The sequence below is a fragment of the Dermacentor andersoni genome, chromosome 10, assembly GCF_023375885.2.
Source record: "Dermacentor andersoni chromosome 10, qqDerAnde1_hic_scaffold, whole genome shotgun sequence".
Classification (NCBI taxonomy): domain Eukaryota; kingdom Metazoa; phylum Arthropoda; class Arachnida; order Ixodida; family Ixodidae; genus Dermacentor; species Dermacentor andersoni.
Window position 1 is genome coordinate 24,930,331 of NC_092823.1, and position 20,062 is coordinate 24,950,392.

General features: G+C 47.4%; 1 protein-coding gene across 3 annotated transcripts in view; it reads left to right on the plus strand.

Annotated features, from left to right (window-relative positions):
- LOC126519157 (acetylcholinesterase-like) overlaps positions 1-20,062 on the plus strand; it is a 63,539-nt gene that overhangs the window by 35,076 nt on the left and 8,401 nt on the right. For all 3 annotated transcript variants that reach the window (XM_055065147.2, XM_050168766.3, XM_050168767.3), the window contains exon 2: positions 7,196-7,497. In XM_055065147.2, coding sequence (XP_054921122.2) covers positions 7,237-7,497 — 261 coding nt within the window. In that variant the 5' untranslated portion in view covers positions 7,196-7,236. The remainder of the gene's footprint in view (positions 1-7,195; positions 7,498-20,062) is intronic.

The window sequence follows — 20,062 nt, forward strand, 5'->3', positions numbered from 1 at the left end:
AAATAATTCAGATGAAAGAGATCCATTTCTTTTTATATTTTACGTAATAACGGGCGCAACGCTTTACGAAATCGATGTAAATGCGTAGTGGTGCGATAAATAAGAAGCTAACAATCAAGTTAAAATGAAAGCAATGGTTTCAAGAATATACAAGGTAGTTCCCAGAAAGTAGCTGAACTGTATGTCCAGGACCACACTTAGTCTATTGAAATACCATGTTTATTCTTCGAATGGCTCTAGTAACATAGACAGTTGGAAAGGCAATGATTTATACTCCTACTGGAGTAAACGAATTCTACATTTTCTGCCATATTATAAATATATTTAAAATATATCAATGGGATGACAGTAACATAGTTCAACCCCACTTTCTTTAATATTTCTTTTCTTTTAAGTGCACGAACCACAATTTGACCATGAGGCACGCCATAGTGGGGTTGTGCAAATACCCTTTGACCACCTGGGCTTCTTTAACCTGCACACAGTGCGCGGTACACGCTTTTTTCCATTCTGGCCCCTCCTGAATGCGGTAGTCTGGTTCAAAAGTGAACCCTCGACATCGTGCTTAGCAGTGCAATGCTACAGAAATTAAGTTACCTCGGCGGGTACTTGAATTGCTAGAGTTCCATAAAGCATCGTTCCTCGAAAACAGGCACTTCATTGCAGCTTAAATTTATGCTTGTTTTCGCTACATTATATCGATATAAGCATTAATTGCTATAGGAATTACATGGGCAGTCCAGGCAAATTGTCGGCGTCGCCGTGACGTCCCGTTCAAAGTCCAAGTGCGATAACATCGCAGCCGCACTCCGCTTGCTGTAGATGCGAGAGAAGGCATCCGAGGGTGAGCAGAAAAGGACGGAGGCTCGGCGCGCCGGTGTCTGTTTAGCACGCGCAACGGAGGACGGCGGGGAGAGTGAGCGCTGACTTGTGGCGCGGGTAAGAGGGAGGGGGAGCGGAGAAGCGTGCGCACGCTAGGAATGGTGGGGGGGTGAGGGTCAGCGTAGCGCACGTCTCCGGTTCTACTGCGGCCGCGGCTGCGCATGGCTTCACTGAACGCACCCGTGTGATTTCTAGGAGGTGATCAGCGACGGGTCAGAAGACTAGCCGAGCCGCAATATCTCATGGCTTCGTGTGCGCTGGGGTCTCAGGCGCCTAGTTCGTATTGAAAGGAGAAGCAGGGCGTATGAGAAGTCGCTCGCATGTGCTACCGCTCTTCATCGCACCACCATACCAGCAGTAGGTATCCGCGGTGATCGCGTGAAGTGTGTTGATATCGGTGCGTGTGGGAAACCGTGCTCGTTATTTAGTAAGTGAGCGAATGTTTACGACAGTTCAGCTGACGAAACATCTAACCTTACCCCGTAGAGCTGTCTAATAATTTGCTGTCGCAATCAGTCCTTCGTTTCTGTGGCGAAACAGCGACTTTTTTGCAACGCTATGATAATCATTCATTTTAAAGAAATTGCTGATTTGTGTAATACAGTTTTAAAGAAATGGCCGGTTGCTCTTTTTATGTTTTCAAAATTACATGATATTACAGTAGACGTTGGCACCTTTGTGTGGCACCGGGTACTCCTCGCTTCAAGGCAAACAAACTGTAGCACTGATGACCACAGTGTATATTTACAGGGCACGAACGCATATGATGGTCGGAACGCTAGTCTCAGAGGCCACTGAAAATATCTTGGGAGCGCGCACGAACATGTGCAAAGTACAAACAAAGAATGAGACACATCTAAAGATGGTAGTCAAAACACAGTGTTCATCATTCTGCAGACAAGTGGTTCATTTTCTTTAAACTACCGATAACCTTCACATCCATGCATCGATATATGAGCTTTGTTTGTGTCGGAAGCTTCTTGGATGTGTTGATATTTTGGGAGATTGTCTTTGATTATATCGGATCATATAATTGCCTCTCTTTTGAAATTGTTATGGCAATATTGCTGTTCTTGCCCATGTGCAAGGGGCACACTTTTTATCAGCGGTAACAGCCCTTGTCCTGTGGCTATACATACGTTAGTTGCAATACTCTGCCTAGGAAATTGTCGCTTTTGGTGCTCAAAGAAGTCAGATTATGTAAAGTTGCTATCACATGCTGATGCAACAAAAATAATTCTGAGACAGCGATATTTCCCGCGGAACTGTAACGCGAATTTTGGAAAGGTCTATGTAACGTATTTTTTCATCACAAGCACGTGAAAAAATTACAAGGTCTGCTTCAACGCGCCGCGATTTTAGCATGGAACCATTGCGCATGTCTTTAGGCTGGGAGATAGAGCTGTCAGCAAGGTACTAAATATGGTGCGCGTTGGCGAGAATTCTTTATGCGCCGTCTCAATACTGCCACTAAGTCATATTGCGAACGTTTTTATATGAACCAAGGCATATTCCAGGCTTGGCCCACAGAGAATAGTGCATAATTTGAGCAAAAAATCACAGTTTCTAAAACCACTAGACAGCTAACAAATAGCGCCTGAGGATCTCAGAGCGCATAGCGTGCTCTTCGTTGAACTCGTTCACCAGGGGCCGTTTAACGGACAACTATTCCAATATGTTTTTATTCCAATCTCTTTACGTCAAATTTGCGTAAGCGGCGACGTAAACATCGGGCGGTCACCCGCAGGGTTGTCTGAACAAACTAATCAATTTCTCCCCTCGTTCACAGGAGGTCACTTTTGTTTTCTTGACAAACGAATACAGTGCCTGCACTGAGCGGCTTGTCTTATCTCATTGGCTCGCAAGGGGCGAGGAGCATGCTCAAGTGGAGAGGGATTCGATGGGGCCGAGCCGCTGCACTGAATATCAGTAACCGGATGAAGAGGGTGGTGCCGGCGTCTGCGATTGGTCCGCTTTCTCTTACTTAGCTTGCGTTCACTCGTCGACAATCGCGGCGGCATGCAACGGAAGCTTAAGAATGACGCTAAAACGGATCAGCCCTCCGCGATTGGTCAAAATCTTTTTTGGACCACCCCCACTTCACCGGTCTGTCACACCACGTCATGAAAACCGCGATAGTTTCCCGTCTGATATGACGTGAACACAGTGATTATGCATGATTTGACCGAACAAAATAAAAATAGTTATTTTTGATTCGACGCCTTTTTGCCATTAACACTCGGCTATTGGTCAAAAGTTTTCGGGCGTCACCCACTTCACCTGCCTGTCACGCGACGTCACAAAACCACGAGAACTCACCACGTCAGTGACATCTACGCGTTACCGACGCACTAATGCGCCGAACAAAACTGATTTTCTTTCTGAATAGCCGCAGGTTGCCCCATTCCTAAATGAATAAAAGATGGCTGCCGCCGACCGCTCAGACACTGGCTACTCGCACCTGCCGGACGGCATGCGTTTATTTGCGTACAATTAACCTTTGTGTCCAGGCTAATTCGAGTTCTTACCATCCTGTGGTCACTGCAGCGCACCTTGCCGAGCACGTCCACATCTTGTATGATGCCAGGGTTAACGCAGAGCATGAAGTCTATTTCATTTCTGAGGAGGGAACGGAAGAAACTAGGTACATAAGAAGCCGATCAATGAGTTAGCGGTAAGAGGGAAAATAGAGGAATTCCAGATCAAGCTACAGAACAGGTACTCGGCTTTAACTCAGGAAGAGGACCTTAGTGTTGAAGCCATGAAAGACAATATCGTGGGCATCATTAAGGAGTGTGCAATGGAAGTCGGTGGTAACTCCGTTAGGCAGGATACCAGTAAACTATCACAGGAGACGAAAGATCTGATCAAGAAACGCCAATGTATGAAAGCCTCTAACCCTACAGCTAGAATAGAACTGCTGGAACTTTCGAAGTTAATCAACAAGCATAAGACAGCTGACATGAGGAAGTATAATATGGGTAGAATTGAACATGCTCTCAGGAACGGAGGAAGCCTAAAAGCAGGGAAGAAGAAACTAGGAATTGGCAAGAATCAGGTGTATGCGTTAAGAGACAAAGCCGGCAATATCATTACTAATATGGATGAGATAGTTCAACTGGCTGAGGAGTTCTATAGAGATTTATACAGTAGCAGTGGCACCCCCGACGATAATGAAAGAGAAAATAGTCTAGAGGAATTCGAAATCCCACAGGTAACGCCGGAAGAAGTAAAGAAAGCCTTGGGAGATATGCAAAGGGGGAAGACAGCTGGGGAAGATCAGGTAACAGCAGATTTGTTGAAGGATGGTGGACAGATTGTTCTAGAGAAACTGGCCACCCTGCATACGCAATGCCTCATGACCTCGAGCGTACCGGAATCTTGAAAGAATGCTAAAACAATCCTAATCCATAAGAAACGGGACGCCAAAGACTTGAAAAATCATAGACCGATCAGCTTACTGTCAGTTGCCTAGAAACTATTTACTAAGGTAATCGCAAATAGAATCAGGAACACCTCAGACTTCTGTCAAGCAAAAGACCAGGCAAGATTCCGTAAAGGCTACTCAACAATAGACCATATTCACACTATCAATCAGGTGATAGAGAAATGTGCGGAATATCACCAACCCTCATATATAGCTTTCATTGATTACGAGAAAGCGCTTGATTCTGTCAAAACCTCAGCAGTCATGGAGGCATTACGGAACCAGGGTGTAAACGAGCCGTATGTAAAAATACTGAAAGGTATCTATAGCGGCTCCCCAGCCACCGTAGTCCTCCATAAAGAAAACAACAAAATCCCAATAAAGAAAGGTGTCAGGCAGGGAGATACCATCTCTCCAATGCTATTCACAGCGTCTCTACTGGAGGTATTCAGAGACCTGGATTGGGAACAACTGGGGATAAAAGTTAATGCAGAATACCTTAGTAACTTGCGATTCGCTGATGATATTGCCTTGCTTAGTAACTCAGGGGACCAATTGCAATACATGTTCATTGACCTGGAGAGGCAAAGCAGAAGAGTGGGTCTAAATATTAATCTGCAGAAAACTAAAGTAATGTTTAACAGTCTTGGAAGAGAACAGCAATTTACAATAGATAGGGAGGCACTGGAAGTGGTAAGGGACTACATCTACTTAGGGCAGGTAGTGACGGCGGATTCGGATGATGAGACGGAAATAATCAGAAGAATAGGAATGGGCTGTAGTGCGTTTGGCAGGTATTCTGACATCATGAACAGCAGGTTGCCATTATCTCTCAAGAGAAAAGTGTATAATAGCTGTGTCTTACCCGTACTCACCTACGGGGCAGAAACCTGGAGGCTTACGAAAAGGGTTCTACTCAAATTGAGGACGACGCAAGGAGCTATGGAAAGAAGAATGATAGGTGTAACGTTAAGGGATAAGAAAAGAGCAGATTGGGTGAGGGAACAAACGCGAGTTAATGACGTCTTAGTTGAAATCAAGAAAAAGAAATGGGCATGGGCAGGACATGTAACGAGAAGGAAAGATAACTGACGGTCATTAAGGGTTACGGACTGAATTCCAAGGGAAGGGAAGCGTAACAGGGGGCGGCAGAATGTTAGGTGGGCGGATGAGATTGAGAAGTTTGCAGGGACGACATGGCCACAATTAGTACATGACCGGGGTTGTTGGAGAAGTATGAAAAAGGCTTTTGCCCTGCAGTGGGCGTAACTAGGCTGATGATGATGATGATGAACCTTTCTGTGTGGCCATGAAAGGTTTTCAAGCACTTTCGGCACGTTTACGACCGCGCTCTGCCAACTCTTCTTTCCTGAGGATCCATTTTAGCGGCATTCTTAACCTTCCGTTGCATGACACCGCGATTTTCGACCAGCCACCGCAAGCTAAGTAAGGGAAAGTGGACCAATCGCAGACGCCAGCACCACCCACTTCATCCGGTTATCGATTTTCAGTGCACTGGCTCTGCCCCATCGAAACCCTCTCCACTTAGGCGCGCTCCTCGCCTCTTGTCAGCCAATCAGATAAGACAAGCCACTCACTGTAGGCAATGTTATTCGTTTTTAAAGCAACCAAAAGTGGCCTCCTATCAACGAGGAGAGCGTTTGATTGGTCGGTTGAGGTAACCCTGCAGGTCACCGCTCTATGCTTTCGTCGTCGGATACGCAAACTGGACGTCAAGAGATAGAATTAAGAAGACATTGGAATAGTTTTACGTTATAGCGCCCTTGGAATCGAAAAGTTTGTAATAGTTTTATGTTATAGCGCCTCAGGCAAAGCAACGTTTTCAATGGTTTAAACAAACAGAAGTGTCTGTGTCTTGTACGTGTAGAATAATACAACTGTTTTTGCTAAATTAAACACATCATTACGTGACTGTGACGACGTCTGCCTGAAAGCAGCGCAATCGCTGGCACTGACAACTGACGAAAATATCTTCAAATCTTCGCATAAACAAGGAGGAGGGCTTCATCACTGTGATTACACCATTGACGATTATTGAAAATAGAAAAGGTGCCAGAACTGAACAGAGGGGTATAGCGAAGTATGGATGGATTCTCAACATTACAAAGCCATGTGGCTGCCCTTAGCTCGGTCATGCTTGCCCCTGCACAAATATACTACGAAAAAACGAGTGAAGTCAGACAGAAAATGATGATTTTCACACGCAACATCTTTTGCACTGATAAGGAGGTGTAGACGGCGTACTCTCGATAAGAAAATAGTGTTGCGAAACATATGTTTAGAATTGTTGCGAAATTTTTGCGATTTGCAACAGATGAATGTCTGGCTTAATAGGTCTATTGAATTGCCCTCTGGGAAGCAGGATAGATAACCGTACAGTCTTCTTGTGTCGCTGACGATATTCGCAATTCTTGGTGGTGAAATATTCATTACTTGTAGTAGCTTAGCGCGAGTGCGAATATGGAACGATAGAAAGTCAGCCTCATACAATAGTTTATGGAATTGCCAAAATCTTTTGTCGATCGGCCTAGACAGTTCCGATATACATTGAACCACTAATCTGTTTTCGTTAAAAATAGGCATGTACTATCACATTCAATTGATTTAGAAAATGTTGATGCATTTACATTTTCGCTGACTGCAATTGCACAAATAATCGGCGAGGTTGTGTTGCGTGTCGATTATAGACCCTTGTTCGATACATAGTCCATGCAAATAAGACCTAAAGTAGTTTCAGAGGAGTACTTAAGTAGAAGAAGGAAGGTTTTTCATGCATAATCAATTCTTGTGGATAAGAATGCTCTCGACAGTGGCACGAAATTTTAGGATGAAGTACTGAGCGTTTTGCGTTTCTCACTATTGCAGCTGTTCACGGCGCACTCCATAAAGAACAGACCTCCGGCGAAATGTGCGTGACACGGTGTTACGTGCTTCTGCTGTTGGTTGCGGCGGCAAGCTGCGGCCGTGCGTACGATGTGGAGAGAGTGACTCGCCTAGGGAGAGTCGGAGGAAACCGGCTGGAGCTGTTGGGGCGAAAAGTCGAAGAGTACCGCGGCATCCCATTCGCGCAGCCACCCGTGGGTCGGCTTCGATTCCTGCCACCCCAGCCGGCGAAGCCTTGGGAGGGAATCCTGGATGCAACGAGCCGGAGGACTGCCTGCCCGCAGGTACAAACACCCTCTTTCCGCCATCTCGATCAGCCTACTTATCTAAACTGAAGCGCGGAGCCTTCTACCAATGGTGACCACTTCTGTTCTGTCACGCACGAAATCTGATAATTTAGAGTCAGTATAAATCTCACTAGCAATATATTCAGATAAGAATCGGTGATGACATTTACGACATATATGACTCCTCTAGCGATATGTAACAGCGCAACAGCTGTTTAGCCGGTGAAAAAACTGAACCGGAAAAGATGCCAATGTCCGTGTATATATATATATATATATATATATATAACCAGATTTTTTTTTCAAGGGAATTTTCCACGTCTCAGTAATTTCTCTCGTCGTATTCGAGTGCTGATTGCCGTGTTATAGTTTGTTAACGAAGCTTTCCCTCAAGTCTAAATATTTTAAGGCAGTTTTCCTAGCCTCTAAAGCCGCTCGAGTTGGCTCTTCTCCTTGAGCGGCCATTTTTCCTAGAAAGTATGCCTTCCAACTACTCCGCCCTTAAACTGGCTCTCTCAACTACTACACGCAGAGACAAAGCAACAGCGCGCGCATTAGATCCCATAGATGAGATAAATATTTACAATTAGTATTAGGGTTATAATTATATTCGAGTGCTGATTGCCGTGCTATCGTTTGCTAACGAAGCTTTCCCTCAAGTCTAAATATTTTAAGGCAGTTTGTCGTGTGCGTATCATGGCTACGCACGCTTATATCGCATTCCGTTTCTCTACCACGGGTGCGCTTTAAAACCACGGCGCTGCAGTTTTTGCTTTTCTCTTCTTTCTTCTTCTCCGCCCTTAAACTGGCTCTCTCAACTACTACACGCAGAGACAAAGCAACAGCGCGCGCATTAGATCCCATAGATGAGATGAATATTTACAATTAGTATTAGGGTTATAATTATATTCGAGTGCTGATTGCCGTGCTATCGTTTGCTAACGAAGCTTTCCCTCAAGTCTAAATATTTTAAGGCAGTTTGTCGTGTGCGTATCATGGCTACGCACGCTTATATCGCATTCCGTTTCTCTACCACGGGTGCGCTTTAAAACCAAGGCGCTGCAGTTTTTGCTTTTCTCTTCTTTCTTCTTCTCCGCCCTTAAACTGGCTCTCTCAACTACTACACGCAGAGACAAAGCAACAGCGCGCGCATTAGATCCCATAGATGAGATGAATATTTACAATTAGTATTAGGGTTATAATTATATTCGAGTGCTGATTGCCGTGCTATCGTTTGCTGAGGAAGCTTTCCCTGAAGTCTAAATGTTTTAAGGCAGTTTGTCGTGTGCGTATCATGGCTACGCACGCTTATATCGCATTCCGTTTCTCTACCACGGGTGCGCTTTAAAACCACGGCGCTGCAGTTTTTGCTTTTCTCTTCTTTCTTCTTCTCCGCCCTTAAACTGGCTCTCTTCACTGTACTACACGCAGAGACAAAGAAACAGCGCGCGCATGCGATCCCATAGATGAGATGAATATATATATATATATATATATATATATATATATATATATATAGAGAGAGAGAAAACTATCAGTCATAGCTCTCGTAGTATAGCCCTCTGGGCCGTTTCCTTTTTTTTTCGAAAGTAGTCCTATTAGGGTTATTATAATTACACGAAGGTATTTCGCCCTCATCAGCAGCAGTCCTTGGTATAGTTATTCTGGCGGCTAGCTTCCCACGCTATGCGTGCCGCCATCGCACCTGGTTAAGCTTTTCCTAGACGCTAGAGTTAGGCTTTGTCCGCGCAACCTTGAGCGATCGGAAAGCGCGTTTCCCCCTCTTGGCCGGCGGAGAAGGGAAGCTTCGTTCCGGCCGCGAAGCTCTCCACATCTCTGTAAGGTGCCTTGGGGATGTCTCGTGCCGAAGATGCCCTCTCGGTGAGCGCATATTTCACCCCTCATCTTTTAAGAGGTTCAATACATACAAGCATTTGCCTAGCAAACCAGATTTTTTTTTCAAGGGAATTTTCCACGTCTCAGTAATTTCTCTCGTCGTATTCGAGTGCTGATTGCCGTGTTATAGTTTGTTAACGAAGCTTTCCCTCAAGTCTAAATATTTTAAGGCAGTTTTCCTAGCCTCTAAAGCCGCTCGAGTTGGCTCTTCTCCTTGAGCGGCCATTTTTCCTAGAAAGTATGCCTTCCAACTACTCCGCCCTTAAACTGGCTCTCTCAACTACTACACGCAGAGACAAAGCAACAGCGCGCGCATTAGATCCCATAGATGAGATAAATATTTACAATTAGTATTAGGGTTATAATTATATTCGAGTGCTGATTGCCGTGCTATCGTTTGCTAACGAAGCTTTCCCTCAAGTCTAAATATTTTAAGGCAGTTTGTCGTGTGCGTATCATGGCTACGCACGCTTATATCGCATTCCGTTTCTCTACCACGGGTGCGCTTTAAAACCACGGCGCTGCAGTTTTTGCTTTTCTCTTCTTTCTTCTTCTCCGCCCTTAAACTGGCTCTCTCAACTACTACACGCAGAGACAAAGCAACAGCGCGCGCATTAGATCCCATAGATGAGATGAATATTTACAATTAGTATTAGGGTTATAATTATATTCGAGTGCTGATTGCCGTGCTATCGTTTGCTAACGAAGCTTTCCCTCAAGTCTAAATATTTTAAGGCAGTTTGTCGTGTGCGTATCATGGCTACGCACGCTTATATCGCATTCCGTTTCTCTACCACGGGTGCGCTTTAAAACCACGGCGCTGCAGTTTTTGCTTTTCTCTTCTTTCTTCTTCTCCGCCCTTAAACTGGCTCTCTCAACTACTACACGCAGAGACAAAGCAACAGCGCGCGCATTAGATCCCATAGATGAGATGAATATTTACAATTAGTATTAGGGTTATAATTATATTCGAGTGCTGATTGCCGTGCTATCGTTTGCTGAGGAAGCTTTCCCTGAAGTCTAAATGTTTTAAGGCAGTTTGTCGTGTGCGTATCATGGCTACGCACGCTTATATCGCATTCCGTTTCTCTACCACGGGTGCGCTTTAAAACCACGGCGCTGCAGTTTTTGCTTTTCTCTTCTTTCTTCTTCTCCGCCCTTAAACTGGCTCTCTTCACTGTACTACACGCAGAGACAAAGAAACAGCGCGCGCATGCGATCCCATAGATGAGATGAATATATATATATATATATATAGAGAGAGAGAGAGAGAAAACTATCAGTCATAGCTCTCGTAGTATAGCCCTCTGGGCCGTTTCCTTTTTTTTTCGAAAGTAGTCCTATTAGGGTTATTATAATTACACGAAGGTATTTCGCCCTCATCAGCAGCAGTCCTTGGTATAGTTATTCTGGCGGCTAGCTTCCCACGCTATGCGTGCCGCCATCGCACCTGGTTAAGCTTTTCCTAGACGCTAGAGTTAGGCTTTGTCCGCGCAACCTTGAGCGATCGGAAAGCGCGTTTCCCCCTCTTGGCCGGCGGAGAAGGGAAGCTTCGTTCCGGCCGCGAAGCTCTCCACATCTCTGTAAGGTGCCTTGGGGATGTCTCGTGCCGAAGATGCCCTCTCGGTGAGCGCATATTTCACCCCTCATCTTTTAAGAGGTTCAATACATACAAGCATTTGCCTAGCAAACCAGATTTTTTTTTCAAGGGAATTTTCCACGTCTCAGTAATTTCTCTCGTCGTATTCGAGTGCTGATTGCCGTGTTATAGTTTGTTAACGAAGCTTTCCCTCAAGTCTAAATATTTTAAGGCAGTTTTCCTAGCCTCTAAAGCCGCTCGAGTTGGCTCTTCTCCTTGAGCGGCCATTTTTCCTAGAAAGTATGCCTTCCAACTACTCCGCCCTTAAACTGGCTCTCTCAACTACTACACGCAGAGACAAAGCAACAGCGCGCGCATTAGATCCCATAGATGAGATAAATATTTACAATTAGTATTAGGGTTATAATTATATTCGAGTGCTGATTGCCGTGCTATCGTTTGCTAACGAAGCTTTCCCTCAAGTCTAAATATTTTAAGGCAGTTTGTCGTGTGCGTATCATGGCTACGCACGCTTATATCGCATTCCGTTTCTCTACCACGGGTGCGCTTTAAAACCACGGCGCTGCAGTTTTTGCTTTTCTCTTCTTTCTTCTTCTCCGCCCTTAAACTGGCTCTCTCAACTACTACACGCAGAGACAAAGCAACAGCGCGCGCATTAGATCCCATAGATGAGATGAATATTTACAATTAGTATTAGGGTTATAATTATATTCGAGTGCTGATTGCCGTGCTATCCGACTACCGACTATCGCGGACAACATGAGTCTCTTTCCACGTAAGTGTGAGGCTTGGAGCAGGAGCTGTGGCGCTTGAAAGTAGCCTGGGGCCTGACGAACCAACCGACTGAGCTATCTTTCTGGGCAACATCGAAGGGTCATGAGTTCAAATCACCTGTTATGTTCCTTTTTTTTTCTGCCCCTTTTTCTTTCTTTTTTTTTTCTTTTTTTTTCTTTCTTTTAATGTCTTTTCCTTTATTTTATCACTGTACGGGAACCCTCCTAAAAAAAAATATATATATATATATATTTATATAGATCTTCAAATATTTATGGCCTCACACTCACATGTGCAGGTCATAAATACCAGGTTCTCTAGCCGAGTGCCATCCATGCGGTATAACCGAGCTCAGATTGGTCCACCTTGACTGACCAAGTAGGGCACCACTGTAGGTTAAATGAGGCGTACAACTCCTGCGGGACCCGCCGTGGTTGCTCAGTGGTTATGGTGTTAGACTGCTGAGCACGAGGTCGCGGGATCGGACCCCGACCACGGCGGCCGCATTTCGATGGGGGCGAAATGCGAAAACACCCGTGTACTTAGAATTAGGTGCACGTTAAAGAACCCCAGGTGGTCGAAATTTTCGGAGTCCTCCACTACGGCGTGCATAATCAGAAAGTGGTTTTGTCACGTAAAACCCCATAAATTAATTTTTAATTTAACTCCTACGAGGACGGTAGAGTATCCGTCTCCAGTGCAAGAGGACCGTGATTCAAATCCCGGTGCCGCGCTATTCTCCACCGGAAAATACAAAAAAAAAAAAAAAAAACGTGTGTTGAGAAAATTGCACAAACAGGCCTGGAGTGCGGCCTGATCCCGGTGACCAGAACCGGTAACGCACTCTCTCACCAGAGCAGGATTGGCCACCCTGGTGCAGTACTTGGCCACAACCTCCTATATGAATACAACAATCAAACCCCGGCCCTCAGTCCCCAGCAGCCGCGAAGCAACTGACCACGGCGGCGGTCAGATCTGTGACGCTGCAGAGGGTGCTAAGAATACCTGGCTCCGGACAGGCCGCCATTGGAATCTGAACCTGGCAACGTTTAACGTTAGAACGCTATCTAGTGAGGCGAGTCTAGCAGTGTTATTGGAGGAACTAGAGGGTAGTAAATGGGATATAATAGGGCTCAGTGAGGTTAGGAGGACAAAAGAAGCATATACAGTGCTAAAAAGCGGGCATGTACTGTGCTACCGGGGCTTAGCGGAGAGACGAGAACTAGGAGTCGGATTCCTGATTAATAAGGAAATAGCTGGTAACATACAGGAATTCTATAGCATTAACGAGAGGGTGGCATGTCTTGTTGTGAAACTTAATAAGAGGTACAAAATGAAGGTTGTTCAAGTCTACGCTCCTACATCTAGTCATGATGACCAGGAAGTCGAAAGCTTTTATGAAGACGTAGAATCGGCGATGGGTAAAGTCAAAACAAAATACACTATACTGATGGGCGACTTCAATGCCAGGGTAGGCAAGAAGCAGGCTGGAGACAAGTCAGTGGGGGAATATGGCATAGGCTCTAGGAATAGCAGAGGAGAATTATTAGTAGAGTTTGCAGAACAGAATAATATGCGTATAATGAATACCTTTTTCCGCAAGCGGGTTAGCCGAAAGTGGACGTGGAGGAGCCCGAATGGTGAGACTAGAAATGAAATCGACTTCATACTCTGCGCGAACCCTGGCATCATTCAAGATGTAGACGTGCTCGGCAAGGTACGCTGCAGTGACCACAGGATGGTAAGAACTCGAATTAGCCTAGACTTGAGGAGGGAACGAAAGAAACTGGTACACAAGAAGCCAATCAATGAGTTAGCGGTAAGAGGGAAACTAGAGGAATTCCGGATCAAACTACAGAACAGGTATTCGGCTTTAACTCAGGAAGAGGACCTTAGTGTTGAAGCAATGAACGACAATCTCATGGGCATCATTAAGGAGTGCGCAATAGAAGTCGGTGGTAACGCCGTTAGACAGGAAACCAGTAAGCTATCGCAGGAGACGAAAGATCTGATCAAGAAACGCCAATGTATGAAAGCCTCTAATCCTACAGCTAGAATAGAACTGGCAGAACTTTCTAAGTTAATCAACAAGCGTAAGACAGCGGACATCAGGAACTATAATATGGATAGAATTGAACAGGCTCTCAGGAACGGAGGAAGCCTAAAAACAGTGAAGAAGAAACTAGGAATAGGCAAGAATCAGATGTGTGCGTTAAGAGACAAAGCCGGCAATATCGTTACTAATATGGACGAGATAGTTCAAGTGGCTGAGGAGTTCTATAGAGATTTATACAGTACCAGTGGCACCCACGACGATAGTGGAAGAGAGAATAGCCTAGAGGAATTCGAAATCCCACAGGTAACGCCAGAAGAAGTAAAGAAAGCCTTAGGAGCTATGCAAAAGGGGAAGGCAGCTGGGGAGGATCAGGTAACAGCAGATTTGTTGAAGGATGGTGGTCAGATTGTTCTAGAGAAACTGGCCACCCTGTATACGCAATGCCTCATAACCTCGAGCGTACCGGAATCTTGGAAGAACGCTAACATAATCCTAATCCATAAGAAAGGGGACGCCAAAGACTTGAAAAATTATAGACCGATCAGCTTACTGTCCGTTGCCTACAAAGTATTTACTAAGGTAATCGCAAATAGAATCAGGAACACCTTAGACTTCTGTCAGCCAAAGGACCAGGCAGGATTCCGTAAAGGCTACTCAACAATAGACCATATTCACACTATCAATCAAGTGATAGAGAAATGTGCAGAATATAACCAACCCTTATATATAGCTTTCATTGATTACGAGAAAGCGTTTGATTCAGTCGAAACCTCAGCAGTCATGGAGGCATTACGGAATCAGGGTGTAGATGAGCCATATGTAAAAATACTGGAAGATATCTATAGCGGCTCCACAGCCACCGTAGTCCTCCACAAAGAAAGCAACAAAATCCCTATAAAGAAAGGCGTCAGACAGGGAGATACGATATCTCCAATGCTATTCACAGCATGTTTACAGGAGGTATTCAGAGGCCTGGAGTGGGAAGAATTGGGGATAAAAGTCGATGGAGAATACCTTAGCAACTTGCGATTCGCTGATGATATTGCCTTGCTTAGTAACTCAGGAGACCAATTGCAATGCATGCTCACTGACCTGGAGAGGCAAAGCAGAAGGGTGGGTCTGAAAATTAATCTGCAGAAAACTAAAGTACTGTTTAACAGTCTCGGAAGAGAACAGCAGTTTACGATAGGTAGAGAAACACTGGAAGTGGTAAGGGAATACATCTATTTAGGGCAGGTAGTGACCACGGATCCGGATCATGAGACTGAAATAACCAGAAGAATAAGAATGGGTTGGGGTGCGTTTGGCAGGCATTCTCAAATCATGAACAGTAGGTTGCCACTATCCCTCAAAAGGAAAGTGTACAACAGCTGTGTGTTACCAGTACTCACATATGGGGCAGAAACCTGGAGGCTTACGAAAAGGGTTCTGCTGAAATTGAGAACGACGCAACGAGCTATGGAAAGAAGAATGATGGGTGTAACGTTAAGGGATAAGAAAAGAGCAGATTGGGTGAGGCAACAAACGCGGGTAAACGACATCTTAGTTGAAATCAAGAAAAAGAAATGGGCATGGGCCGGACATGTAATGAGGAGGGAAGATAACCGATGGTCACTAAGAGCTACGGACTGGATTCCAAGAGAAGGGAAGCGTAGCAGGGGGCGGCAGAGAGTTAGGTGGGCAGATGACATTAAGACGTTTGCAGGGACAACATGGCCACAATTAGTACATGACCGGGGTAGTTGGAGAAGTATGGGAGAGGCCTTTGCCCTGCAGTGGGCGTAACTAGGCTGATGATGATGATGATGATGATATTGCAATGGGGGGTGTTCGCCTAGCAGAAGGGTAACTAGATATAGGTTGTAGCACTAGGCGTAAACAGGTCGGCGCTATATCGTAACGGGGAAGCAAGCACTTCTCGTCATCTTCACTTGCACCAGCACACCAGCACCATGCCCACTGCCCAGTGCCTTCAGTACAATCACTCCCCACCGAAAGAGTAGCCATCCTGGCGACTTAAGGACAGGAGAACACAGGGGGGTCATGGCACTGCTTGAGCCGGGAGACGTGGACAATTTCCTGGCCCCGACGACGCTGGTCGGAAGGCGTTTCCAGTGGCTCGATGAGGTAGTTGACCGCGGATGTTTGTTTCAGTACCCGATAAGGACCGTGGTACTTGGAGAGCAGCTTGGAGGAAAGGCCTGGAGGAGTAGAGGGCACCCACAACCAGACCAGCGAGCCAGGCGCAAAGCACGGAGCCGTAGTGGATGAATCGTGGCGAAGCTTTTGGCGCCACTGGTCCTGGGATGTGAACGAACGAGCGAGCTGGCGACATTCTTCGGCGTAAGCAGCCGCTCTAGAAACAGTCGTACACTCCGAAGCATCTGGCCGGTAAGGTAGAATCGTGTCCATAGTGCATGAAGGCTCGTGTCCGTAAAGGCGAAAGAAAGGGGAGAACCCAGTGGTGCTTTGCGTGGCGGTATTGTAAGCGTAGGTGACGAAAGGTAGAATGCGATCCCAATTCGAGTGGTCAGATGAAGCATACATGGCCATCATGTCACCAAGGGTGCGGTTGAAACGTTCGGTCATCCCATTAGTTTGAGGATGATATGCTGTGGTAGTGCGGTGAATGATTCGACACTCCTTTAGCAATGCTGAAAGGACGTCAGAGAGGAAAACGCGACCGCGGTCGCTCAGTAATTCTCGAGGTGCTCCATGGCGTAAAATCAGATTTTGAAGGATAAAACTGGCGACGTCTTTTGCTGTGGCAGATGCTAGGGCTGAAGTTTCAGCGTACCGCGTGAAGTGGTCGATAGCAACAATAACCCAGCGGTTGCCGCTTGGAGTGTTGGGAAGCGGACCGTATAGGTCAATGCCGACGTGGTCGAACGCGCGCGCGGGGCATGGTAAAGGTTGCAAGGGGCCGGTGGCATGTTGAGGTGGCGTCTTGCGTCGTTGGCATATGTGGCATGAGCGGACATACTGGCGAACGAAGCGGTACATACCGCGCCAGTAGTACCGAAGCTGCAGGCGAGAGTATGTCTTTAATACACCAGCGTGGCCGCATTGTGGGTCGTCGTGGAACGTGGCGCAGATGTCGGAGCGGAGGTGTCGGGGTATAACAAGCAACCACTTACGGCCGCTGGAATTGTAGTTGCGGCGGTACAGCAGGTTATCCCGAATGATGAAGTGCGTGGCTTGGCGACGAAGCGTCCGAGAGATCGGTGCTGGCGACTGGCTGGACAGGAAGTCAATAAGCGAAGAGATCCACGGGTCTTTGCGCTGCTCTGATGGCATGTCGGAAATGTTGAGGGCGAAGGCACCGCAGGTAGAAATAGACGAGTGGACAGGGCCAGAGGGCAGGGGTGACCGGGATAGAGCGTCTGCGTCTGAATGCTTTCGGCCTGAGCGATAAACAACGCGGATGTCGTATTCTTGCAGGCGCAATGCCCAACGGGCAAGCCGACCAGTTGGATCTTTTAGTGAAGATAACAAGCATAGGGCATGATGGTCGGTCACGATGTCAAATGGACGCCCGTACACATAAGGACGAAATTTGCCGATAGCCCAAATGATGGCCAGACATTCCTTCTCAGTAACTGAGTAGTTCGCCTCGGCTTTGGTAAGGGTGCGGCTGGCATACGCGACGACGTACTCTTCGAAGCCATCCTTGCGTTGTGCAAGAACAGCGCCGAGCCCGACACCACTAGCGTCCGTATGGATCTCAGTTGGAGCAGAGGGATCGAAGTGTCGCAGTACTGGAGGCGAGGTGAGAACGCGTCGTAGTTCTTGGAATGCGTCGTCGCACGCCGAGGACCAGGCTGATAGGTCAGAACGGCCGGTGAGAAGCTGCGTCAAGGGGGCAATGACAGAGGCAAAGTTACGGATGAAGCGTCGGAAATAGGAGCACAGGCCGATGAAGCTGCGAAGCTCTTTCATGGTGGTTGGTTTAGGGAACTCGGATACGGCGCTAAGTTTTGTGGGGTCCGGAAGGATACCGTCTTTTGAAACCACATGGCTGAGAATAGTAAGTGTACGAGCGCCGAAGTGGCATTTCTTCAAATTTAGTTGCAGTCCTGCAGTGGAGAGGCACGCAAGTACTTGCTCGAGGCGGTTGAGGTGCGACCCAAAGTCGGTGGAAAAAACCACAATATCATCTAAATAACAGAGGCACGTTTTCCACTTCAGCCCTCGAAGAATGGTGTCCATCATTCGCTCGAAAGTGGCAGGCGCGTTGCAGAGGCCGAACGGCATGACAGTGAATTCATATAGCCCATCAGGCGTTACGAAGGCTGTCTTTTGACGATCGGCCTCTGCCATTTGCACTTGCCAGTACCCGGAGCGCAAATCGAGCGACGAAAAGAATTCCGCTCCCTGCAGACAGTCCAAAGCATCGTCGATGCGCGGCAGAGGATAGACAGCTTTGCGCGTTATTCGGTTAAGGCGGCGATAGTCGACGCAGAACCGAATGGAGCCATCTTTTTTTTTAAGGAGGACAACCGGAGATGCCCAGGGACTGTTAGAGGGCTGGATGATGCCACGCTCCAGCATGTCGTCAACGTGCTGGTCGATGATACGGCGTTCAGCAGCCGACACACGATAGGGACGCTGGCGCAATGGTGTTTGCTGACCGGTGTCGATACGGTGAACGACTGCGGACGCTCGACCCAAGGATGGTTGGTCAATGTCAAATGAGGAACGAAAACGTTGGAGGAGTTTGATGGTTTCTGTTTGCTGCGCAGGTGTGAGTTCTGCGTCGACGGCGCGAGCGAAGACGTCTACAGGGGCATCAGTCGCGGCAGGATTAGTGACGGAACAAATCGGAAGTGATGCCGTGTCGCCAAACATGGTGGCCGGGAGAACGCTATCGAAAGCTTCAGCGGTACCCAGGCACTCGCCGCGGAGTAGGGATGATGGGCAGGCGGACGGATTGCACACGTAAAGGGCAGCAGAACCGTCGCAAAAAGTGACGACAGCAAACGGAAGTAGAAAGTTCCGGCGGCGCGCACAAGTGGCCGACGGTGTAAACAGAACAGATGAGTTCGCAACAGAGTTACATGACACAGGAACCAGAGCGGCGGAGAAAGGTGCGATATCGATGTCAGAGGCGGCAACAACTTTAGGAGAAGAATGGTCGTCATGGTCGCAGCACGGCACGGATAACGTAAGTTCGGCACGAGCGCAGTCGATAAGAGCTTGATTGACAGATAAGAAATTCCATCCAAGAATAACGTCGTGTGAGGAACGAGGTAGGACGACAAATACTATAACATACATAACGCTTTGATTGACAACCCGGGCTGTGCACGACGCTGAAGGCTGAATGCGATGCGAGGTTGCCGTACGCAGAGAAAGAGAGGTAAGGGGAATGGTCACTTTGTTCAAATTGCGGCAAAGCTTCTCACTAATAATAGAAACGGCGGCTCCGGTGTCGATAAGTGCGTGTACGGTGACGCCGTCTACGGACAGTTCAATTTCGTTCACCGGGTTAGAATGAGGCCTTGAAATGTTCGACGTAAACGCAGTTCTTGCCTCTGGAACTGCGACTGTTAGTTTTCCTCACGGGCCGGGCTGGGTCGGCGAACCATCGGGGAAATGGATCGGCGACGTGGGGAAGGTGACCGGCGTGCATCGAAAGGGAGGCGACTGTAAGATGAGTCCGGAGGAAGGCTAGATGGGTCCTGACGCGGAAGTCGAGCAGGCCTGTAGCTTGAGGCGCCCCCACTGGCAGGTAAACGGGGGCTGCGACGGCGGCAGAATCGTGCTACGTGGCCCGGAAAATGGCAGAAATAGCATATTGGCCGGTTGTCAGATGTACGCCACGGGTTGACGACAGGGGCTCCAGCGGCCGAGTAAGGGACGACCATCGGGCGTGAAGGTGGCGGCGGCACATGGAAGATGCCAGTGGCCCGGTAGGCATCAGGAGCCGGAGGAGCGTAAGGCCGGGCAACAACGTCAGCGTAAGTGAGCGGTCCAGCTGCAGGCTGCGGAGGAGGGGCAGATGGCAGCGCCGCGGCAACTTGGGTCTGAATGATGTGGCGAAGCGAGGGAGCCAAGGTTGTCGACGGCTCGGGTGTGCTGTTCGCCAGAGAGAGTTGGCGTGCCACTTCCTGACGGATGAACTGCTTTATCTCCGGCATTAAGGCAGAGATATCGGCAGCGTCGCGGCCGAAATCCAACGGAGATAGATCCGTGGTGTCCTGATGAGCAGCGCGCGTTGATGCACGCTGCTTGCG